At 44.6% G+C, this 25,896-nt stretch overlaps 1 protein-coding gene across 3 annotated transcripts in view; it reads left to right on the top strand.

The window, feature by feature from the left end:
• Positions 1-25,896, top strand: part of XXYLT1 (xyloside xylosyltransferase 1) — a 240,075-nt gene that overhangs the window by 118,028 nt on the left and 96,151 nt on the right. For all 3 annotated transcript variants that reach the window (XM_064269978.1, XM_064270033.1, XM_064270071.1), the window contains one exon: positions 13,340-13,472. In XM_064269978.1, coding sequence (XP_064126048.1) covers positions 13,340-13,472 — 133 coding nt within the window. The remainder of the gene's footprint in view (positions 1-13,339; positions 13,473-25,896) is intronic.

The raw sequence follows: 25,896 nt of genomic DNA on the forward strand, positions 1-25,896 counted from the left end.
GAATCATGGCCCAGCCCAATTGATACACACACTTTTGGGGGGACATAATTCAAACCATGACAATGATTTAAACAAATACATGAGAAGATTTGTAAGTACAAGGGGCTGGTTGGAAGGCTCAGCTCATTGGAAGCAGCAGCACACACTTTTCCAGGAAGGAGCTGGTCTAATAGAACAGAGGAGGGCAGGGCAGTGGGGTAGACAGGAGTATTGTACTACTGGTTGCTGTGGGTCTCAAACTGAGGTTTTGTCTCCACAGTGACTCCATGTCTTGAATGTTAAGTCTGGTTCTTGCAAACTGAGCACAGCTCAAGACATGTTCTTAGGTGAAAATATGGATCTGTTTGGTTTTGATTTTTAAAGCCCTTCCCTGATGTTAATGTGAGAGTATGGGGAGTAATGTTCTCTTTCCACAAAGCTGGCTATAATGTGTGTGGATAAATTATGAAAGTCTCTTATCTTTTCTTTGACTAAAAGAAGTACTTATTAATCTTCAGGTTTATATTTTTATGGAACTCATATATTTTGTGAGTCACATTGATGACTAAGGTATACCTGACCCAAATCATGGTATTTTCAGTCACCTCATATGTATGTGAAAGCTGGACAATGAATAAGGAAGACTGAAGAAGAATTGAAGTGTTTGAAGTATGGTGTTGGTGAAGAATATTGAATATACTGTGGCCTGCCTGAAAAACAAATCTCTCTTGGAAGAACTACAGCCAGAATTCTCCTTAGAATCCAGGATGGCATACTTCTCACATACTTCAGACATATTATTATGAGGGACCAGTCCCTGGAGAAGGATGTCATGCTTGGTAAGGTAGAGGTTCAGAGAAAAAGAGGAAGACCCTCAACAAGATGGACTGACACAGCGACTGCAACAATGGGCTCAAACATAGCAATTGTGAGAATGGTGCAGGACCGGGCAGTGTTTCCTTCTGTTGTACACAGGGTTGCTATGAGTGGGAACCAACCTGACAGCACCTAAGAACAACAACACATGAGTTGGAATTGACTTGATGGTAACCAACAACAACATGCAGATACTCCATCAGCTGGTTATGTGGAGTGCCTACGTTTTCTACCTAGTCCTACGCACAGCCCTTCGGGCCAAGACACAATGTTTCCTGTTCTCTAGGAGTTTATGGCCCACGTTGGGGGTGGAGAGTGGGACCAGCAACCAGTTGCTGTCAAGTTGATTCTGACTCATGGTGACCCCATGTGTTTCAGAGTAGAAATGTGCTCTGCAGGGTTTTCAGTAGTTGTGATCTTTCAGAAGTAGACTCCTAGACCTTTCCTCCAAGATGCCTCTGGGTGGATTCAAATCGCCAATCTATTGGTCAGTAGTCGAGTGCTTAGCCATTTGCAGAGGGGGAGCTAATTCACACAAGACCATTAGCTAGGGAGTCAGAAGACCTGAGTTCTGGGGCCAGTTTTACTGCTTAGCTTAATTGACAAGTCATTCGTTTATTCCTGAAGCTTCAGCGGTCATACTGCTGTCATTTCGACTGTCCTCCAGTATCTTCTCTGGGCCATCACTGTGGTTATCACTTCCATCCATCTGTATCATTTCATCCTTAGACCAGCCTTTAAGCATTGCACATCCCAGCCTTCTCTATGTAGTTCCCACACAGAGATGACTACATCAGGGTCAGCAGCCGAAGGAGCAGGTTCCTTTAAAAAAAAAAACCTCATCCTAATGAATGTCAGCATTCCTGGTAAGCATGCTCCTCTTTTCAGCAGTGACGCTTACAACTTGGCATCTTATTTCATAATTACCTAAAAGTATGGCCGTCTGGACAGAAGCGCATATGGCAGTGCAGGCTGCAGCGGAGGCTGTTGACCTCCCAGAGTGGAAGGGCGTGTCCTCAGCCTGAAAGATGACCACTGAGGCAGTCATTTCAAGTGGGTGTCAAGGGGCTGCTTCGTGCCGCAGTGGCTGCCTGTGTCCCTCTTAGCCAGGTGACCTCATTTGGTGAAGTTCCTTTTGAAAGAAGAGTTGGCATCTTCTAGTATCCCTTCCCTGAAGGGTGCTTTACCAATGAGGAGTCGTAATAATATTAAAGCCACTGAAATTATTGTCTTTGGGTTGTATGAAACTTTCCCAATTCCCTCCCAGACACTCCCTAAAGGACAGGGAAGGTGCTCAGGTTTATTGGAAGGCTTATTAAGGCAAGGCTAGGGCTCTGCGGAGAGCCTGGGTGGCACAAGTGGTTTGTAGTCCGCTGCTAACCTGAAGGTTGGTGGTTTGAACCTACCCAGCGACTCTGCAAAAGAAAGGCCCAGCAAACTGCTTCCATAAAGATTACAGCCCAAAAAACCCTATGGAGCAATTCTACTCTGTAACACACGTAACTCATGGGCTCGCCGTGAGTCGTAATCAACTCCCTGGCAGTGGGTTTGTTTTGGTTTAGGGCCCTACCAAAATGAAGGAGGTGGGTCTTTCAGGACACACCTGATGTCCCTGAGCTCTGTCTCCCCAGCACATTCCTGTCCTCAAGGAGTGCTCTCTCTGGCCAGGGTGATGACCCAGGTTCACAGGGTGCAGGCATCAGAGGCAGGCAGGGGTGCGGGGAACACTGAACAGGAAGCCATGACTTCCGGTCAGGCCCACAGGCCAGGGAAGGAGGCCATCAGGCTGTTCCTTCAGAATCAGTAGGAATTGGATGACCTGGAAAGACCAGGAGTAAACATAGCACGTGGTGGCTCTCAGTGGAGGAGAAATGACTGACTGATTGACTGAATGGCTTCTTTTCATCTCTGCAGAAAGGTCATGTGAGGGTACGGGGTGGCCCTAGAAAGAGCCAGGAGAATAGAGGCTGCTGTCCCCACCTCCACCACTGCCTGCCCGCCTTCTGGTCTCCATATATATATATATATATATATTTTTTTTTTTTTTTGATGTTCCTCTCTTCCTCTGTCCCAAACTTCCTGCTCCGAGCATGAACCTCTTCACTGCTGACTTACCATACTTTGAAAATGCCAGAGACCCTGGCAAGTCCCTGGGATTTACTCCTAGAAGTGAGAACATCCTCCTGAGAAAAAACAGTTAAGAATCGAAGAAGAAACTCATCTTGGCAAATTTGTCTGCCTTGAGAGTTTCTTTAATTATAGTGAAATTCCCATTTCCTGGAAGAGGACTTCTCTTCAGATCTGTATTTGGCCAGTTTGTTGCTCTGCTCCAGAATACTATTTGTCTGTCAGGGTCTTTGGCCTTCCTGCGTGCTCCTGGGTCTCTGTGTGGGTAGCAGCGGAGCCAAAATCTGCCCCCCTGGAGCAACTCTCCCGTCAGAATGGAATCAGGATATACTGGGGAAAGCTTGCTGGGCTTTCAAGTAGACCAAGGTTCTCATCCCGCCTCCAACATTTATTTGCTGTGCGACCTTGTGCTATTGTTTTTAGCCTATCTAAGCCTCTACTTCTTCATCTAAAAATGGGAATAACTCCATTTAACATGATGGGGAGTTATGGAGATGAGAAATAAACTGTTGCCTGTGCAACGCTGGACACTTAATATCCATTTTAAAAAAGAGTGCTTCCATGTGGCCGTCGTGGATGTGATTGGACGAACTCCTGGGGCCACAAGAATGAGCTCACCCCTTCTTTCACAGCCCAGTCAATGTCACAAACCTCTCAGCATACTGCCTTGAGGCTGCTCCTTTGCCCCTTCCCCCAAAAAACCCAGAAGTTATGGAGTCTGTTCCAACTCATGGTGCCCCCCTGTGTGTCAAAATAGAACTGTGTTCCCCATAGGGTTTTCAGTGGCTGATTTTTTTTTTTATTGTGCTTTAAGTGAAAGTTTACAAATTAAGTCAGCCTCTCATACAAAAATTTATATACACTTTGCTAGGTACTCCTAATTACTGTCCCCCTAATGAGACAGCACACTTCTTCCCTCCAGTCTCTCTTGTCGTGTCCATTCTGCCAGCTTCTGACCCCCTCTACCCTTTCATCTCCCCTCCAGATAGGAGATGCCAACATAGTCTCATGTGTCTACCTGATCCAAGAAGCTCATTCTTCACCGGCATCTTTTTCTATCCCATTGTCCAGTCCAATCCCTGTCCAAAGAGTTGGCTTTGGGAATGGTACCTGTCTTGGGCTAACAGAAGGTCTGGTGACCGTGATGACTGGGGTCCTTCTAGTCTCAGTCAGACCATTAAGTCTGGTCTTTTTATGAGAATTTGAGGTCTGCATTCCACTGCTGTCCTGCTCCTTCAGGGATTCCCTGTTGTGTTCCCTGTCATGGCAGTCATCGGTTGTAGCTGGGCACCATCTAGTTCTTCTGGTCTCAGGCTGATGTAGTCTCTGGTTTATGTGGCCCTTTCTGTCTCTTGGGCTCATAATTACCTTGTATCTTTGATGTTCTTTATTCTCCGTGGCTCCAGGTGGGTGGAGACCAATTGATGCATCTTAGATGGCCACTTGCTAGTGTTTAAGACCCCAGACACCAGTCTTCAAAGTGGGATGCAGAATGTTCTCTTAATAGATTTTACGATGCCAATTGACTTAGATGTCCCCAGAAACCGTGGTCCCCAAACTCCTGCCCCTGCTACTCTAGCCTTCAAAGCGTTCAGCTTATTCAAGATACTTCTTTGCTTTTGGTTTAGTCCAGTTTTGCTGACTTCTCCTGTACTGTGTGTTGTCTTTCCCTTCACCTAAAATAGTTCTATCTACATCTCATTAGTGAATACCCTTCTCCCTCCCTCCCCCTTCTCGTAACCATCAAAGAATATTTTCTTCTCTGTTTTAAAAAAAAAACTATTTCTCAATTTCTTATAAATAGTGGTCTTATATAATATTTGTCCTTTTGCAACTGACTAATTTCACTGAGCATTATGCCTTCCAGATTCCTGCATGTTTTGAAATGTTTCACAGATTCATCGCTGTTCTTTATTGATGCATAGTATTCCACTGTGTGAATATACCATAATTTATTTATCCATTCATCCGTTGATGGGCACCTTGGTTGCTCCCAACTTTTTGCTATTGTATACAATGCTTCAGTGAACAACGGTGTGCATATATCTGTTCATTTAAAGGCTCTTATATCTTTAGGATATATCCCAAGGAGTGGGATTGCTGGATCATATAGTAGTTCTATTTCTAGCTTTTTAAGCGCCAAATCGATTTCCATAGTGGTTATACCATTTTACATTCCCACCAGCAGTGTGTAAGTGTTCCAGTCCCTCCACAACCTCTCCAACATTTATTATTTTGTGTTTTTTGGATTAATGCCAGCCTTGTTGGAGGGAGATGGAATCTCATACATAGTTTTGATTTGCATTTCTCTAAGGGCTAATGATCGTGAGCATTTCCTCATGCATCTGTTAGCTACCTGAATGTCTTGTTTAGTGAAGTGCCTGTTCATACCTTTTGCCCATTTTTTAATTGGGTTATTTGTCTTTTTGTAGTTGAGTTTTTGCAATATCATGTAGATTTTAGAGATCAGGCACAGATCAGAAATGTCATAGCTAAAAACTTTTTCCCAATCTGTAGGTAATTTTTTTACTCTTTTGGTGAAGTCTTTGGATGAGCATAGGTGTTTGATTATCAGGAGCTCCAAGTTACCTAGTTTCTCTTCTGCATTGTTAGTAATGTTTTGTATACTGTTTATGCCATGTATTAGGGCTCCTAGCGTTGTCCCTATTTTTTCTTCCATGATCTTTATTGTTTTAGATTTTATGTTTAGGTCTTTGATCCATTTTGAGTTAGTTTTTGTACACAGTATGAGGTACGGGTCTTGTTTCATTTTTTTCAATGGCTGATTTTTTGAAAGTAGATTGCCTGGCCTTTCTTTCAAGGTGCTACTAGGTACACTAGAACTTCCAACCTTTTGGTTAGCAACTGAGCGTGTTAACTCTTTTCACCACCCAGGCTGCCTCATCTCCAGGCCAAAGGCCCTTGCCGCCCACCCTCCTTCCTTGGACAGAACCTGACATGATGTGGTTTCTTTGCTTTAGGTGGTGGCACTTTCCTGTCCCTGCATTATGAAGGCTCTGTTTCACCTTAGGTAAGAACTGCCTGAGACCCCGAATGTGGGAGTTTTGGGGTACAGGAGGAAGAAGAGGTAGGGCTGGAGGGAGCGTGAGCTGTGGGGCTTTCCCAGCCCAAGGTGGCTGACCCTAAATGGCCCCATTGTGACCCCTTGATGGCAGCAACTTTCATTTGTAGACACTCTCCGGGGACACAGTGTCCTCCTTGTGGTCACCATCAGTTCCCTGCCCTGTGGCCTGTCTCTGTTCTTTGCTCCTCAGTTTACGGCAGGGTTCCAGGAGACCAGAAGAGGTTACCACAGTGGCTTCCCTAGCATTCCAGGCCCGACTTTCCTGATTTGGCTGTGAGAAGCCAGGCGGGTCACAGGGTCTGTGTGTGCCTGGATGGGCCCCTTTCCCTGTGCCCCCTCCCAACATGGGCCAGAGAAGCCCAGCTCTGGGGCCCTCTCACTTTCCTCTGGCCTGAGCAGCTGGATTCTTCTCTGCTGTAACTTACTATTTTTTTCAGAAACCTCATGTAGAATGTCAACTGATGTTTTGTTTCTGTGACACAGAGGAAAACAGAAAAAGGAACAAATGAATCAGTTTTTCTTGAATTATGAACTGCAATGTTTTCATAAACTAATTTAGAAACTGACTGTTGTATTCCACAAACATTCCTGGGCTTTGGCTGGATGCTAAGCCCTGCCCTGTGAGTGGAGGTTGAGCTGCCTGAGATGTGGTTCCTGCCCTCAGAGGCTTCCCCGCAGCCCGGGCAGCCTCTCCTCAGAGCGTAATCCTCCTTGGCTGTGCGGTAGTGAAGAGACAGGTGAAGAGTGAAGGTAGAGCCCGATGTCCTGGAGTCGATGTTGGTGGTAATTTTGCTCATGGCAGTGCCCTTCACCTCTCCCTACCGCCCACACCTCAAGGCTCAGGCCAAGTCCCCCTCTCCCGTGAAGTCTTCCTTCATTGCTTCAAGCCTTAGTGAGTTCCCTGCTCTCCAAACTCTGGATTCTTTTGTGTGTGTATGTGTGTTTTGGGTGAAGGTTTACAGAGCAAATTAGTTTCTCATTAAACAAGTAATACACATATTATTTCATGACTTTGGTTGCCAAACCCACAATGTGTCAACAGTCTCCCGTTCTTGACCTTGGGCTCCCCATTTTCATTCATCCAGCTTTCCTGTCCCCTCCTGTCTTCTTGTCCTTGCCCCTGGGCTGGTGTTCTCATTTAGACTCATGTACATGGTTGAACTATGTGTGTTATTGTTTGTTTTTTGTTGTTATTCGGTGACATCAAGTTGGTTTGGACTCATAGTGAACCTGTGTACAACCAAACCAAAAAATGCCCGGTCCTGTGCCATCCTCACAATTGTTGCTATGCTTGAGCCCATTGTTGCATTCACTGTGTCAATCCATCTCATCGAAGGCCTTCCTCTTTTTCACTGACCCTCTACTTTATCAAGCATGACATCCTTCTCCAGGGACTGATCCCTCCTGATAACATGTCCAAAGTATGCAAGATGAAGTCTTGCCATCTTTGCTTCTAAGGAGCGTTCTGACTATACTTCGAGACAGATTTGTTCGTTCTTTTGGCAGTCTATTTTTTTTTATGGTACATCCAATATTTTTCGTCAGCACCACAATTCAAAGGTATCATTCCTCTTTGGTCTTCCTTATTCATTGTCCAGCTTTCACATGCATATGATATGATTGAAAATACCATGGCTTGTGTCAGGTGCACCTTAGTCATCAAGGTGACATCTTTGCTTTTTAACACTTTAAAGAGGTCCCTTGGAGCAGATTTGTCCAAAGCAATGCGTCTTTTGATTTCTTGACTGCTACTTCCATGGTTGTTGATTGTGGAGCCAAGTAAAATGAAATCCTTGACAATTTCAGTCTTTTTTTTCTGTTTATTGTGATATTGTTTGTTGGTCCAGTTGTGAGGATATTTGTTTTCTTTATGTTGAGGTGTAATCCATATGGAAGGCTATAGTCTTGGATCTTCATCAGTAAATGCTTCAAGTCCTCTTCAGTTTGAGCTAGCAAGGTTGTGTCATCTGCATATCCCAGGTTGTTAATAAGTCTTTCATCAATCCTGATGCCATGTTCTTCTTCATATAGTCCAGCTTCTTGGGTTATTTGCTCAGCATACAGATTGAGTAAGTATGGTGAAAGGATATGATCCTGACGCACACCTTCCCTGACTAAACCATGCAGTATCCCCTTGTTCTGTTCAAACAACTGCCTCTTGATCTATGTACGGGTTCCTCATGAGCACAATTAAGTGTTCTGGAATTCCCACTCTTTGAAACGTTATCCATAATTTGTTATGATCCACACAGTTGAATGCCTTTGCATAGTCAATGAAACACAGGTAAACCTCTTCCTGGTATTCTCTGTTTTCAGCCATGATGCACCTGACATCGGCAATGATATCCCTGGTTCCATATCCTCTTCTGAATCTGGCTTGAATTGCTGGCAGTTCTGTCAATGTACTGCTGCAACCACTTTGGAATGATCTTCAGCAAATTTTACTTGTGCATGATATTAATGATATTGTTCAATAATTTCTGCATTCAGTTGGATCACCTTTTTTGGGAATAGGCATAAATATGGATCTCTTCCAGTAGGTTGACCAGATAGCTGTCTTCCAAATTTCTTGGCATGGATGAGTGAGCACTTCCAGTGCTGCATCAGTTTGTTGAAACATCTCGGTTGGTATTCCATCAATTCCTGGAGCCTTGTTTTTTCGCCAGTGCCTTCAGTGCAGCTTGGTCCTCTTCCTTCAGTGCCATTGGTTCCTGAGCACATGCTACCTCCTGAAGTGGTTGGATGTTGACCAGTTCTTTTTGGTGCAGTGACTTTGTGTATTCCTTCCATCAGTTTTTGATGTTTCCTTCATTGTTTTATATTTTCCCTGTAGAATCCTTCCAAATTACAACTCAAGGCTTGAACTTTTTCTTCAGTTTTTGCAACTTGAGAAATGCCAAGCATGTTCTTCCCTTTTGGTTTTCTAACTCCAGGTCTTTGCACATGTCATTATAACACTTTGTCTTTTCAACCCGCACTTTGAAATCTTCCGTTCAGCTCTTTTACTTCATCATTTCTTCCATTCACCTTAGCTACTCAAAGTTCAAGAGAGAGTTTCAGAATCTCTTCTGACATCTATTTTGGTCTTTTCTTTCTCTCCTGTCTTTTTAATGACCTCTTGCTTTCTTCATGTTTGATGTCCTTGATGTCCTTCCACAACTCCTCTGGTCTTCGGTCATTGGTGTTCAATCCATCAAGTCTATTCTTGAGATGGTCTCTAAATTCAGGTGGGATATACTCAAGGTTATATTTTGGCTCTCATGAACTTGTTCTAATCCTCTTCAGATTCAACTTGAACTTACATGTGAGCAATAGATTGTTTGTTGACAGTGGGCCCCTAGCTTTGTTTTGACTGATGATATCGAGCTTTTCCATCATCTTTTCCCACAGATGTAGTTGATTTGATTCCTGTGGTTTCCATCTGGCAAGGTTCATCTGTATAGTCGCCTTTTATGTTGTTGAAAAATGATATTTGCAATGAAGAAGTCGTTGGTCTTGCAAAATTCTGTCATGCAATCTCTGGCATTGTTTCTGTCACCAAGGCCACATTTTCCAACTGCTGATCCTTCTTCTTTGTTTCCAACTTTTGCATTCCAGTCACCAGTAATTATCAGTGCCTCCTCCTGATTGCATGTTCAATCAATTTCAGACTGCAGAGGTTGGTAAAAATCTTCAGTTTCAGTACTGGCAAAACTGGATGTCCATCTGCAAAAAAATGAAACAGGACCCATACCTCACACCATATACAAAAACTAATTCAAAATGGATCCAAGACTTAAATATAAAGCCAAAACCTATAAAGTTCATAGAAGAAAAAATAGGATCAATGCTAGAGGCCCTAATACATGGCATTAACAGGATACAAACTATAACCAACAACACACAAACTCCAGAAGATAAGCCAGATAACTGGGATCTTCTAAAAAGTAAATACTTATGCTCATCAAAAGACTTCACCAAAAGAGTAAAAAGAGAACCTATAGACTGGGAAAAAATTTGGGGCTATTACAAATCAGACAAAGGTCTAATCTCTAAAATCTGCAAGAAAACCCAACACCTCTACAACAAAGAGACAAATAATCCAGTTAAAAATGGGCAAAGGAAATGAACAGACACTTCCCCAAAGAAGACATTGAAGTGGCCAACAGACACATGAGGAAATGCTTGCAATCATTAGTCATTAGAGAAATGCAAATCAAAACCACAATGAGATACCATCTTACCCCAGCATTATTGGCACACACACACACACAGGGGAAATCGGAATTCTTATGCACTGCTGGTGGGAATTCAAAATGATCCAACCATTTTGGAAAATGATATGGTGCTTCCTTAGAAAGCTAGAAATAGAAATACCATATGATCCAGCAATCCCACTCCTAGGAACATATCCTAGAGAAATGAGAGTTGTCACACAAATATAGACATATGCACACCTATGTCATTGCAGCATTGTCCACAATACCAAAAAGATGGAAACAACCTAGATACCCATCTAGGATGGATAAACAAACTATGGTACATACACACAATGGAGTATCACGTAACAATAAGGAACAATGATGAATCTGTGAAGCATCTCATAACATGGATGAATATGGAGGGCATTATGCTGAGTGAAATAAGTCAATCACAAAAAGACGAATATTGTATGAGACCATATGCCGTAAAAACACACAAAATGAAACAATCTTTCATGGTTACAAGGGAGGGAAGGGATGGGGATGGAAAAACAAAAAATAGACAATAGGTAAGTGGTAACTTTGGTGAAGGGTAAGACAGTACACAGTACTGGGGAAGCCAGTACAACTTGTCCAAGGCAAGGTCATGGAAGCGCCATAGACACACCCAGACTCCCTGAGGGACTGAATTGCTGGGCCAAGGGCTGTGGGAACCAGGGTCTCTGGGAACATGTAGCTCAATTGGCATATCATAGTTTATAAAGAAAATGTTCTACATTCTACTTTAGTGAGTAGTGTCTGGGGTCTTAAAAGCCTGTGAGCGCCATCTAAGATACTTCACTTGTCTCACTCCTTCGGGAGCAAGGGAGCAAAGGTACAAGGGAAAGATTAGTCCAGAGGACTAATGGACCGCATCTACCATGGCTTCCACCAGACTGAGTCCAGTACAACTAGATGGTGCCTGGCTACCACCACTGACTGCTCTGACAGAGAACACAATAGAGGGTCCTGGATAGAGCTGGGAAAAAATGTAGAAGAAAATTCTAACTCACAAAAAAAAAACAAGACTTGCTGGCCCGACAGAGACTGGAGAAACCCCGAAAGTATGGCCCATGGGCACCCTTTTAGCTCGGTAATGAAGTCACTCCTTCAGCCAAAGGTTAGGCAGGCCCATAAAACAAAATGAGACTAAAGGGCTCAACAGCCCAGCGGCAAAGACTAGAAGGCAGGAGGGGGACGGGAAAGCTGGTAATAGGGAACACAAGGTCAAGAAGAAAGAGTGTTGCCATGTCATGGGGTTCTTAACCAATGTCATATAACAATATGTGTACTAACTATTTAATGAGAAACTAGTTTTTCTGAAAACCCTCATCTAAACTAAAAAGAAAAAAAAATCTTCAATTTCTTCGTCTTTGGCCTTAGTGGTTGATGCATAAATTTGAATAATAGTCGTATTAACTGGTCTTCCTTGTAGGCGTATGGATATTATCCTATCACTGACAGCGTTGTACTTCAGGATAGATCTTGAAATGTTCTTTTTGACAATGAATGCAATGCCATTCCTATTTAACTTGTCATTCCTGGCATACTAGACCATGTGATTGTCTGATTTAAAATGGCCAATACCACTCCATTTCAGCTCACTAATTCCTAAGATGTTGATGTTTCTGAGTTCCGTTTCATTTTTGGCGATTTCTAATTTTCCTAGATTCGTACTTTGTACCTTACATGTTCTGATTACTAATGGATGTTTACAGCTGTTTCTTCTCATTTTGAGTCATGCCACATCAGCAAACGAAAGTCCCGGAAGCTTGACTCCATCCACATCATTAAGATTGACTCTACTTTGAGGAGGTAGCTCTTCCCTAGCCATCTCTTGAGTGCCTTCCAATCTGTGGGGTTCATCTTCTGGCACTGTATCAGACAGTGTTCCACTGCTATTTATAAGGTTTTCACCAGTCAGCTTAGTCTCTGGTGTCCTTTCTGACATGAAATACGTAGGAGCTCAATCCAGTATGGTTGGGTGAAGGGATGAGGGTGATGAGCAGATGAATTTAGCCTGTACACCTGTCTAATATCTGCTCCCCTCCTGTCACCCCTGAATCATATGGAGGCATCAGAAGCCAACAGCTCTTACATGCCAGGTAATCATGAGACTGAATCATTACGGCTCAGTCTGTATTTAGACAATGGAGTAAAAGTGTCAGTGTCTGATGTCTTTCAGCTTTTTCTCTCTGAGTAAGCATCTTGACACATATTTGGGTTTGTAGGGCTAATAAAACGACACTTTTTTCCTTTCTCCTTTTTTTTTCTCTTCTTCTTAAACCAAAAAACCACACCAAACCTGTTGCTGTTGAGGCGATTCCAAGTCATAGCATCCTTGGTACTTCTTATTTGCCAACTGTGCTCCAAAAGAAACGTCTGAATGCTTTGGGTGTTCAGCAGGATACTCATATAATGTATTATCCAAACTGGACTGTGAAAGAGTATACTGTTGACAATTACCCCAGTACACTAGACATAAACTGGGATATATCGTCACCTGTTGTTGGTGTTGTTAGGTGCCATTGAGTCGATTCCAACTCGTAGTGACCCTATGCCCAACATAACAACACACTGCCTGGTCCTGCGCCATCCCCACAAACGTTGCTGTTTCTGCTAATCATAAGGTTTTCACTGACCAATTTTTTTTTTTTTTAGAAGTAGATTGCCATGTCTTCTTCCTAGTCTGTTGTCTTAGTCTGGAGGCTCCACTGAAACCTGTCCACCATGAGTGACTGTGCTGGTGTTTGAAATATCAGTGGCATAGCTTCCAGCATCACAGCAACATGCAAGCCACCACAGTATGACAGATGAATAGTGGATAGTCATCTAGTTTTAAATAAAATGTGTGGCTGCAATTGGAAGGAAAGGTATGGGGCAGTTGTTCATGAAGACCCTAGTGTGGCGTGGGTTGCCATAAGTTTGTATCATTCAGTGACAGCAGTGACAATCCAGTGGTGTTTCTGAACCCTCCACTCATCTTCTGTCTAGGGCTAAGCCTACCAGGATGCGTGTCTGAGTCTTAATGTTGTCTTTTTCTTTCCTCCAGAGATCCTGCGGATCATTCAGTTGGACCTAGACCTAAAGTATAAGACCAACATCCGGGAGTTGTTTGAGGAGTTTGACAATTTCCTGCCAGGTGCCGTCATTGGCATAGCCAGAGAGATGCAGCCGGTGTACAGGTATGTTGTAGCTATAGGGGAGTGGCCTACAGGCCCCTCCTCAATCCCCTACTGTCTCTCTTCTGTCATTCATGGCTGATAAGGATTTATGAGTGTATAAGTTTTGTGGAGTCTATGGGTGGTATAAACGGTTAATGCGCTCTGCTGCTAACCAAAAAGATGGCAGTTTGAGTTCACCCAGAGGCACCTTGGAAGAAAGGCCTAGTGATCTGTTCCAAATATTAGCCACTGAAAACCCTATGGAGCACAGTTCTACTCTGACACACATGGGGTCACCATGACTCAGAGTTGACTCTGTGGCAACTGGCTGGTTGGAATCTTCTTGCATTTAATACCTTAGGAACAGGTTTGTATTTATTGCTTATAGTGAAGAATATGGGCAGGTGGATCTGCTCCCAGGCCATGGATGCTACCTCATTAATTTTTGGGATTTCATGACTTTTTCTATCTGGAAAGCCTAGTTGTTTTGGTTGTTGGCTCTGGTTAAGCTCAGAATTTTAAAATCTCAGGCTTTGTCCTGTAGAGGAGGTACCAGGATATAGATTTAACTGCCATCCTGGTGATAAACCAGGTTTTCTTACCCTCTGAGTCACCAGAGTGACCCCTAATCTATAGCAGTGAAGTGGGTTTCTCGGTAGTTTTGTAAGGAGGGTGAGGCAGCTCAGCAACTTTGGACCACAGATGGGCATTACCTAGCCAAGGTGAAGAAGCATGTTCTGCATGATGGACTGTTTCATTGCCAAGTGTGTATCATAGAGAAACTCCAGCACCTGCAAACCAGGAGACATGCTCAAGAATGTTCATTGCAATATTGTTTGTAGTAGCCAGAAACTGCAAACAACCTAAATGTCCATAGACAGCATAATGGATAAATGGTGTTATTATGTTCATCCAATAGAGTACTATAAAGCAACAAAAATGAGCAAACTGTAGCCATTGTAATAAATAGGCAAAATGAAACTGTAATCCTTAGGGATGCATACAGAGGTAGGAAAATTACAAGAAAAAGCAAGGAAATAATGACCCCAGGAGCCAGCATGAGTTACCTCTGGGCTGTGGGTGGGGTGGGGAAGGGAACCCAGGGTAAGCAGTTGTCTCTGGAGTACTACAATGCTACATTTCTTTTCTTTTTTTTGGCTTTAAATAAAAGAATAAAAATTTATTTTCTCACAGTTCTGGAAGCCAGAAGTCCAAATCATGGCCTCAGCTTTGTCAGTTCCTTCCTTGTCAGTAGCCCCAGGTGTTCCTTGGCTTGTAGACAGTCCTCACGTGACATCTGTCTTCCCAGGCGTGTGCATATCTCTGAGTCTAATCCACTCTCGTTATAACTCAGGAGTGATTAGATTCAGAGCCCACCCTATTCCGGTATGATCTAATTAACATAATCAGGAAAACCTTATTTCCACACTGTTACTGGGGGCATGATCTCATCTGTTTGTGTGGCTTAGGCCTCTGAGTGTAGACCCATCCAAGTGGCACCTTGGCTGATGGTTCTGGCCATATATTTAGCTCCTAATTTGTCACTGTAGCCACTAGCTGCCACAGTCTTGGAAGATCTGGTGTGTTAGGAGAATACATCCTTTCTGTCCTCAGGACACATCCCTAAACTGGGTTATTCAGTTGTGAGGGAGGATGGTCAGGCACTAGAAGCTCCCCCATACTGCAGGGCAGCCTTCAGCATGGGGGGGCTAGAGGAGCCGGCAACAGTGATTTCCCCTTTGAGGAAACTTGGAAGGGCTATCAGAAACTTCTGGTACATGCTGGTGGAGTAGAAAGAACTAGATTTTAGAATTTGACAGACCTGGGTGTGTGTCCAGATCCCAGCCTGCAGCTCTCTTGGGCATCTGACTGTCACCTGCCGAAGCCTGTGTCCCTCTCTGCTGGTGGATGCCATAGTTCCCTCCGGAACAACAGACACTTGACAGCCCGTAGCTGCTGCTGGCGCTGTGATGTTGGGAGTTGAGGCATTTGCTGTGGATTGGCTCTGACTCATGGCGACCCCGTGTGTGTCACAGGAGAATTGTGCCCTGTAGGGCTTTCAATGGCTGATTTTTTTGAGTTAGATCATCAGGACTTTCTTGTGATGTACCTCTGGGCGGACTCAAACCAACAGCTTTTTAGTTATCAGCCAAGACAGTAACTGCATCACCCAGGGACTGCTCTGATGTTCCCGTTGCGGTCGAGTTGATTCTGACTCACAGAGACCCTATAGGACAGAGCAGAACTGCCCATAGTGTTAATGCTACATTTCTTGACTTGGGTAGTTATATACCCTTTACATCCTTTGGCATGTAATATGTCATACAGCTACAAAAAAAAAAAAAAAAAGCAGAAGCAACTACAGGTTTTGTTAAAACCAGGCATGTGGCCCTGTGTCTAGAGAGTTGTACATGGCCAACTTTTCCTCCTGTGAGTCAGAGCCAGAGCTGCCCAAGTTTGCTCGGAAAGAGCTGAGATTTCACTGTCCCCTGGGCTGGCCTGTCCTTTGCTGTCCTTGCGGACCCCTAATGCTGGCTCCCTGTGGACGTTCTTGGAGCCGGGCCCAGTCTTTGGAGAGCTGTGGGGCACAGGCAGCTGGTGACTCAAGGGTATGCACTTCCCTAGCAGGAAGAAGAAGTGACAGCCGCAGCTTGGCTGCAGCAATTTGCAAGACCCAGATCACATACCAGGAAATTCCTGAAGGCCTCTGAGTGAGCTGATAACTCCTGGGGACTTACATAATCCCACAAATTGCCCCAGAGTCTGCAGGGCCTGTCACTCTGAGGTGGGGAGCTGGGAGAAGGGTCTCCCTGTCCCACTCCCCAACCTTCATCTAGCGTATGTCTTAGGTTTGGGATTCTCGATTTAACAAAGGAAGGTGATGGAAGGGGCTCTCAACCAAGAGTCAAAAGTCCTAGGTGGAAGTCCCACCACCCTTGCGGGCTTGGTTTCCCCATCTGAGAATGAGCACAGGGAAGCTTAGGAACACCCTTTCCCAGCTCTGGCATTTTGTGATCACGGGCTCTTCTGACCCCAAGCCATTTGTTCAGTGTCATTCCTCTCTTTGTCTGCTCGTGAGCACCTTATAGTTCTGTAAGGCCTGTGTTCCTGGGATGTATTAAACCAGGCTCATTATTCAACACAGTTAGAGCACTGAAGCCTATAAGCCATGGTTAGGAATCTTCTCCTAAAATATAAATGGAAACTTGGAAAGCTGATCACACTTCATTTACACAGTATTGGCTGGAATTTATATTTTCTGTAGAGCTAGGATTGTATAAATAGTAGAACTTGACTCCATTTAATTGTGTCTGGCCTTCTCAAAAAACCTCTGGAAAGATTTTACATTCCAAAGGAAATCAGGTTTTTTGGTTTTTTCTCACCTTCAGAGTCTTTAATTGCCATGAAGTGCCATGAGAAAAATGAAAGCCTGGCCACACGGTTGCTGGTAAAAAGGGCCGTGTTTGCAGGCTTGAGCACTCAGCCTGGACAGAAATTCAGACGCCTCTACACTGTCCTCCTTCCTCCTTCCAGCTGAAATGTTCCTGAAGGCTCCCATAATTAAGTCTGCAAACGAAGGCTCTGCACTAACATGTGCCCTACTGGCTCCAGCTAATTGCCTTTTAATATTGGCAGTCTCTTGCTGCAGCAGGGAATGGTCTGGTGCCCACTGCGGGCAGAGAGGGAACAGGACTGTGGCTTTTTACCTTTTCCACAAAGAAGCCTGGAGAGTCCAGTGGCCTGAAAGCCCAGCATTAGTTACCCACATCTTTGGAATCTGCACCTAAGGAAGAAAGCAGGGGTGGGACGGGTGGGGAGAAAATAAAGAAGATGAGGACAGAGGGGGATGGGAACCCCCCTAAACCAAAGCCACTGCTGTTGAGTTGATTTCTACTTATAGCAAACTTACAGGACAGAGTAGAAACTGCCCCATGGCATTCCCAAGGCTGTAAAACTTTACAGAAGCAGACTGCCACATCTTTCTCTTATGGAGTGGCTAGTGGGTTCAGACTGCCTACCTTTCAGTTAGCAGCCAAGCACTTAAGCACTGTGCCACCAGAGCTCCTGGAATGAGAACGAAAACAAACAAGCTCACTGCAGTTGAGTCGATTCTGACTCATAGTGACTCTACAGGACAGAGTACAGCTGGCCCATAGGGTTTCCAAGAAGCAGCTGCTGGATTTGAACTGCCAGACTTTTCGTTAGCAGCTGTAGCTCTTAACCACTGTGCCACCAGGGCTCCCTAATAAGTGCCAACAGAGCTGGGTCCTTCTCTTGAGCAGGCCTCAGCCCCTGTCTCCTTGGACTTGGTCAGGAGCCACTGTAGTTTAGGGGGATCCCCACCCTGGGCACCTGTCCTGACTGACCGCCTCCCCAGAAAGCTCCTCATGGAACCCGGTTGCCAGGTCTTCCTAAGTGGTGGAGCATGAGGCAGGCGACTTTTTTTTTTTTTTTAATGGTAGGTGGAATCTGCTGGCGTCTACGAGAAGAAAGAAGAATAAAAACACCAGCAGCACACAAGCAAACCTTGACTGGTTCACTGAGCACATTTTGGTCCGGAAGTTCATGAAGCAGAACTACATTTGGATCTCCCCAGCTGTGTTGTTTTTATAACCACTGGTCTGACAGTTAACTGCACTTTAAAAGGGCGCATATTAAGTCATTTTTATGGCCGTTTCCCCTCTATTGTGTGCCATGAATGTTACCCCTTGGAGGGGGTAGCAGAGAAAGAATTCCCCACTGTGTGTTTGACAAATAGTTTTTTTTTTTTTTGCAATTTTTTCCCTCCCAACATGCACTGAGCTGGCTGTGTTTTCCGGAGAATGATGCAGGCATAACCTTTCTCATCGGAAATGGGGGTGCAGTGGTCATGCCTGGTGAGACGTTGCCCTTCCTTCCTGCACCCTCTCTCTGCCTCTGCAGCAGGGAACTCAACCACTGGACAGGTCCTCACTCGTGATGTGTTTATTTGGGAGAAATGGCTGGAAGAGAAGAGTCTAGTGCCTTCTCAGTAAATCAGATGGTTTTTGTAAACAGACAACTATATTTTGCAAACATGCGTTAGTCCAGGATACCATTTTTTGAATTAGTTTCCTTTTGAAGGTATTGGAAAAGGAAAAGGTTGGACCCTCTTTACATGATGCCTGTAGAAATAGTAAAGGTGTATCAGCAAGTAAGGAGCCCTGGTGGCGTAGTGGTTAAGAGCTCGTCTGCTAACCAAAGGTCGGCAGTTCAAATCCACCAGCAGCTCCTTGGAAACCCTATGGGGTAACTCTACTCTGTCCTATAGGGTCGCTATGAATCGGAACCGACTGAACAACACCTAACAACAACAACATAGATGAAGAAAGTGCAGGTCAGAGAACCCAGTGACTTGCAAAGGGCCACAGGGATAATTTGTGGAAGGCCAGGAGTGTAATTCAGACGTCTGAGTACCACCTGCGTGCTGCTTTACTTGCTGATAAAAAACAAAACAGCAAAACAAAAACAAACCTGCTGCCGTTGGGTCGATTCCAACTCATAGCAACCCCATGTACAACAGAATGAAACACTGCCCGGTCCTGCGCCATCCTCACAATCGTTGTTATGCTTGAGCCCATGGTTGTAGCCACTGTGTCAGTCCATCTTGTTGAAGGTCTTCCTTTTTTTCATTGACCCCGTACCCTACCCAGCATTGATGTCCGTCTCCAGGGACTCATCCATCCTGACAACATGCCCGAAGTACGTAAGACATAGTCTTGCCATCCTTGCTTCTACAGAGTATTTTGGTTGTACTTCTTCCAAGACAGACTTGTTTACTTTTGGCAGTCCCTGGTATAGTCAATATTCTTCACCAACACCACAATTCAAAGGTGTCAATTCATCTTTGGTCTTCCTTATTCATTGTCCAATTTTCACATGCATATGAGGCAATTGAAAATACCACGGCTTGGGTCAGGCACACCTTAGTCTTCAAGGTGACACCTTTGCTTAGCAACACTTTAAAGAGGTCCTTTGCAGCAGATTTGCCCAATGCAATGCATCTTTTGATTTCTTGACTGTTAGTCTTCAAGGTGACACCTTTGCTTATCAGCACTTTAAAGAGGTCCTTTGCAGCAGATTTGCCCAGTGCAGTGCGTCTTTTGATTTCTCGACTGCTGCTTCTATGGGTGTTGATTGTGGATCCAAGTAAAATGAAATCCTTGACAACTTCAGTCTTTTCTCCATTTATCATCAAGTTGTTTATTGGTCCAGTGGTGAGGATTTTTGTTTTCATTATATTGAGGTGTAATCCATACTGAAGGCTGTGGTCTTTGATCTTCATCAGTAAGTGCTTCTAGTACTCTTTACTTTCAGCAAGCAAGGTTGTGTCATCTGCATATCGCAGGTGCTTAATGAGTCTTCCTCCAGTCCTGATGCCCTGTTCTTCTTCATTTGTAAGAGGGGATAAATACACTTACTGCACAGAATTACTAGAAAACTCAAATGAAAGTTTTTGGTATGAGAGAAGAATTTCCTCCTGTAAACTTTATATCTTCGTGTGTGTGTGTGTGTGTGTGTGTATGCATGTGTTCCCAGATGATTTGTTCTTCTGCCTCCTACTCTACCCCTCCCTCCACCATATCCAAAAGCAAACCAAACCCATTGGCATCCAGTCGATTGCAACTCATAACGACCCTATGGGACAGAGTAGGACTGCTGCATAGGGTTTCCAAGGGTGTAATCTTTAGGGAAGCAGACTGCCACATCTTGCTTCTGCAGAGTGGCTGGTGGGTTTGAACTGCAGACCTTTCATTTAGCAGCTAAGCACTTTAACCTGGGTAAGTATGTTCCAAATATTGTGTGGTATATATAATTTTTTTTTTATATATACTTATACTGAACAATTATTTTTTCTTTATCTGAAATTTAAATTTAACTCAGTGTTCTGTTTTTTGTTTTTTCTGCAAAGTCTGGCAACCCTATCTTTAGCCAAGATTTAAAAATCTTTACATTTTGGTGAAGTGAGTGATCTGGTTTTTCCATAAGATCCTTGCATGAAAAGGAACAAAGGATACACGGAAGTGAAGCTTGTGAGGGAAGCAGAGGCAAGAGAGCGAGGGGTGGGAGGCAGCTTGCAAAACCTCCGAGAGTCACCAGGCCAGGTTCACCACCCTGCAGATGCTGGGGAGGCCACCAAGTCCCTGGGTGGTACAAATGGTTAATGTGCTTGGCAGCTAACCAAAAGGTTGGTGGTTCAGGTCCAGCTAGAGGTGCCTTGGAAGTAAGTCCTGGCAATCTACTTCCGGGGGTGGGGGAAATCAGTCATAGAAAACTCTATGGAGCACAGTTCTACTCTAACACACATGGGGTCGCCATGAGTTGGAATCAACTCAAAGGCAGCTGGTTTTACTGGGGGCCAGGAAGCCTAGCGACCATAGAGCTCCTGCTGAGCCCTGAGTAAGTGAGTGAGTGTGAGTGTGTTTATGTGTGCATGTGTGTTGAGGAGCTCGCACTGCAGCCCTGGGTGTTGGTCACTTTGTCCCAGAGCTGGCTGCCTGAGGAGCCATTGAATGAGGGCTTTGTTGTTGGGGGCAGGGGCCTTCCAGTTTGATTCCCTCTTGGCCCCACAGGCCGGCTGTGTGCTGGCCCCACAGGCCGGCTGTGTGCTGCTCTGAGCCCAGACACACTATGAGGTGGAAGCAGCAGGCTGATCCTGTCAGCTGCTGATAACACGCCACTGGGCAGGAATTTGCTTTTGTGGCTAAGTATTTTAATAGTGTCTACTTTACTCTTTCACCTTCTTAGGTCACTTGGATTTTTTTTATTGGCAGAACTTGTGCCAGCCAAGCCTCCTTCTAGCTGCTTGGCATGAAAGTTTCCAGCTTATCTGCAGGCTGCTTTTCCCACTCCTAGGACTAGGGAAGGGCTCTCAGGGGAGGGGAGACAGGAAATGAAGAGAAACACAGAAGTGGGAAGAGAGGATGTGGAGTGACACCCATCTCTGCCTCTCACTAGCTGTGTGACCTTGGGCAAGTGTCTTGATCTCTCTGAGGTTCAGTTTTTTTAGCTGAGAAATGGAGATGATAACATTGTATCTGGCAGAGCTGATGGGAGGATTAAATTAGACGATCTGTATTGCCTGGCACAGAGTAGCAGTGGGTAGTGGTGGTGGGGATGGCCATTTTATCCAGATTCCCAGCTCTGCCACTTATTAGTTCTGTGACTCTAGGGAAGTCACTTAACCTCGGAGCCATAATTTCCTTAAGTGTAAAATTGGGGCACCTACTTAAAAAAAAGAACAAAACCCAAACCCATTGCTGTAGAGTTGATTCTGACTCATGGTGACCCTATGGGACAGAGTAGAACTGCCCCATAGGGTTTCCAAGGACCGGCTGGTAGATTTGAATGGCCGACCTTTTGGTTAACAGCCGAGCACTTAACCACTTCGCCAGTAGGGCTCCTACTACCTTAGCATAATTAGTCCTAATTTTTTTGGCTTCTCAGTGTTTGAGCCTTCTTCCTGTGTTTGCGGAATTCCTTGCCACATAAGCCTGCCTCCCATTATGGGAGACAAAAGGGCTGGATACTTTATTTCCCAGCCTCCTTGTAGCTAGCATATTAGTGTTCTGGCCTCTCCTTCCTGCCATTCCCTGAGGAAATCCCCATCACAAACGCACCTGTCCAGGCTGGTGTTTCCGCTTTTACTATATACCCTAGGCAATCTAAGGTATTTGCAAAACAGCAACTGACAGTATCACAGGGAGGGAAATTTTAATATATTCCGTTGGAAACCAATAGAGAGGAGAGGAAGGTATACGTATAAAACGACTGCAGGACAGTGACTGCAGAGGAGAAGGGAGAGAGCAGCAGGAGGGGAGAGGCCAGAGGTGCGCTAACACTGCCTGAGGCAGGCACCTGCTCCCCGCTTTCGCACCCCAAGCCTGGCTTCTGCTTTCCCCATGCATGGGGTGTTCCTGTCCCTGGTACCCTAGAGAAGGTGAACCTCCATCTACTTTCTAGCTTCTAGATTCCAGCCTACAGCTCTAGCCCTGATCCCCAATGCCATTTCTGATCCCTGGAGTTGTTTATCTCATTGGTGAGCCTTCTTCTGCCCTATACCTGTCCTGATCCTTGGATTAAATATGTATTTTATATATTAACGGCTATTAACCAAGAGGTCGGCAGTTCAAATCCACCAGCCACTCCTTGAAAACGCTATGGGGCAGTTCTACTCTGTCCTGTAGGGTCACTATGAGTCGGAATCGACTCAACAGCAGTGGGGTTGGTTTTGGTTTGTATATACATATATATAAAAGTAATTATGAAAAGTAATACATTTTCATTAAAAATTCAAGTAGTATACAAGGGTATGGCATAAAAAGAAAATCTTTCTTCTTCCATTATATCCAATCTCACTCCTCAGAGTAACCACTGCGAACGGTTTCTGATTATTTTTCCAGAAAATTTCTATAAATCTAGCAGTGTGTCTGTGTGTAAATGGACTCATAATTTCTGTACTCTGTGCATCTTCTTCTTCTTCTTTTTTTTTTTTTTGCACTCTTTACAGTATATCTTGGCCATCCTTATACCTAACTCAGTCTTCCTTTGTTCAATATTGCTAGTCTCCTAATTACTCTTTATTGTGGAAAACTGCCAACATATACAGAAGTATACACAATTGTATAATAAATTCTACTACACTTCCAGGGAGCCCTGGTGATGCAGCGGTTAAAAGCGCTGCTGCTAACCAAAAGGTCAGCAGTTCCAACCCACAAGCCATTCTACAGAAAAGATCCAGCCATCAGCTCCCATAAAGATTACAGCCTAGAAAGCCCTATTGGGCAATTCTACTCTGTCCTGTAGGGTTGGAGCCCTGGTGGTACAGTGGTTAAGAAGTAGGCTGCTAGCCAAAAGGTCGGCAGTCCAAATCCACCAGCCGCTCCTTGGAAACCCTATAGGGCAGTTCCGCTCTGTCCTATAGGGTAGCTATGAGTCGGAATTGACTCGGTGGCAATGGGTTTGGGTTTTTACCCATCATAGAACTCCAATAATTATCAACCCTCAGCTAATCTTGTTTTATTTCTACTCCCTCCCGCTTTTCTTCCCTCCTCCCCATCATTTTGAAGCCAATCCCACACATCGTTTCATCTGTAAATATTTTAGTATGTATCTTTAAATGCATGTCATTTTTTTTTTTTTTTAACCCTCATTCCTGCCATTGTTGGGTTTGGAGCTGAGGAGAGTTGTGTGAACTTACAGTGTCATTTTGTGTTCAGGTTCCTCGGCCTGAAGTCAGCTGGTGTGTGGGAGGAAAGCAGACAGACGCCACTTTAACATCTTGCCAACCAGCATGTTCCATCTCTCTCCAGGTTGTCTCTTGTCAGGATGTTATTGTAATGGTCACGCTGGAAGGCTTTCTGGCCCATATAAATTCAGGTCCATTGTTCACTAGGCACGGAGCTCTGCTTTATAAAAGACCCCTCCGCCATCGCTCAGGCTGAGTAAACGTAGGGCTTGAAGGGGATTAGAGTCTCTTTCTTCCCTCTGACACCCGAGAATGACTTTCTTGGCCCCTGTTCTCCTGTTTAAAAAAAAACGACCAAGATCGAAGCTGTCAGTTTCTGGTAGAGTGAAATCTCAGCAAAAGAGAGAAAAGCCTGACACCTTTTTAAAGAGTGACTGGTAAAAAGCCCGAGATTATTTCACTCCCTTGGAGTCCGAAGTCTTGGCGCGCTCTTTTTGCACGGTCTGTGTAACCCATGACCCGGAAGCAGTGATGCAACCCTTCCGGGAATGACTAAAAAAATACCCCAAACCCATTGCTGTTGAATGGTGTGGTACCAGTTCCCGTGTTCTCTTCAAGCTGTGCAGACTAAGTGCCAGGCACTTAGTAGATGTTTGTTGATGAAGTGAAGGTGGTGTTTGCTGCTATTGAGTTGGCCCCTGACTCATGGAGACCCAATGCACAGTGGAATGAAACGTTGCCTAGTCCTGCATGAAGAAGCAAACGTTTAATCAGAGGATGCTTTCTCAGCAGTATGCCACTGAGGAAGGAACCATAGTCCCATCATTGGTGTTCTTAGAGAAATTTGCTTTCACATTGGTTGTTTTTTTTCTTTTTGAAGACCATCCACAGGAAACATGGTTATTCTCCATTTTTGTTGGGCTCATCATGGGTGCAAACCACAGGAAAAGGTGCGTTGAGGAATTAGGAAGCAGAAATATGGTTCTTGCTTTCAAAGGGGTCATAATAGGTTGGAGATGGGGCAGATAAAATTCAATGAAGGACACAAATGCCAAAGATGCAAACATCGGGTTGGTGTTGCTGTGCATCGGTATCTCCTGGTAGAGCCACGAAGATATTTTGTTACCGGAACTGCAGACTTCACTGTGTGGCCTGCCTCATCCTCAGTTTAACATCCTGCCTTCGGAATTCTAAAAAGCGTGTGTCACGTTCCTCTCCTCTGAAGGGCTTGCCTCCTCTGAATGCCTAGCTCTGTCGAAATCAGGAAGCTCGCTCAACAGGCGTTTGCTGAGAGCCTGGCTGTGCCATGAAGAGCAGCAAGGTCCCACCTGGTCATCCAGGAGCTTGCAACCTAGTCGGTGGGACCAACTCCCCAGATCTTCCACTGGGAGGTGGGCCTGGGCAGATGCTACCACCGAGGCATAGCAGAAGATGATGGGCAGAGGAAGGCCATCCTTTTTTGTTTTGCTGCCAGGTGTTTCTATTACCAAATAAAAATCTTATTGAGAAAACCTCATTTGCAATCAGGTAGCAAAAACGATTTATCTTTAAGTATCTTCCTGGAAAAAAATAAAAACCAAAAGCTAAATAACATAGCTGAGTCACAGTGACATATGTACAAGAGGGACCTTCTGTGACAAACAGCTTGTGGAAAGGACTGAGTTGAGCGTGACCAGCTCCATGTGAGGGGAATTTCAATATGGGTCCATGGCCACCTTGGGAACACATTTCAGCCGCATGGCTGCGTTTCTGCAGGTGACTAAGTGAAATAGATATTCAGTCCCCAGGTCCTCGGCCTCCAGGTTAGCAGCAGGATTGGTTATTTCAGGAATATCGAGTTTTTAAACTGAACTTGAGTTTGAAATTAACCCCTTACCTCCTACTCCTGCATTGGATGAATTATTTACAATTGGTCCTAGAGAACTCTCATGATCTTCTATTTTGGGAGCTGTCTATAAGAATGCTTTGACCCAGGGACCCAGTCTATCCAGCTGCCCTGTCTTCAGGATTTTTCTATCACTATTTGTAAAAGATGGAACTCTGGTGGTAATGGTGAAGCACTCAGCTGCTAACTGAAAGGTTGGCTGTTTGAACCCACCCACCGCTCTATGGGAGAAAGACCTGGTGATGTGCTCCTGTAAAGAGTACAGCCTAGGAAGCCCCCTGGGGCAGTGCGCCTGTCACGTGGGGTCGCTATGAGTTGGAATTAATAGCACACAACAACAACAGCGCTTGTAA

Source organism: Loxodonta africana, chromosome 1 (assembly GCF_030014295.1).
Source record: "Loxodonta africana isolate mLoxAfr1 chromosome 1, mLoxAfr1.hap2, whole genome shotgun sequence".
Lineage (NCBI taxonomy): Eukaryota > Metazoa > Chordata > Mammalia > Proboscidea > Elephantidae > Loxodonta > Loxodonta africana.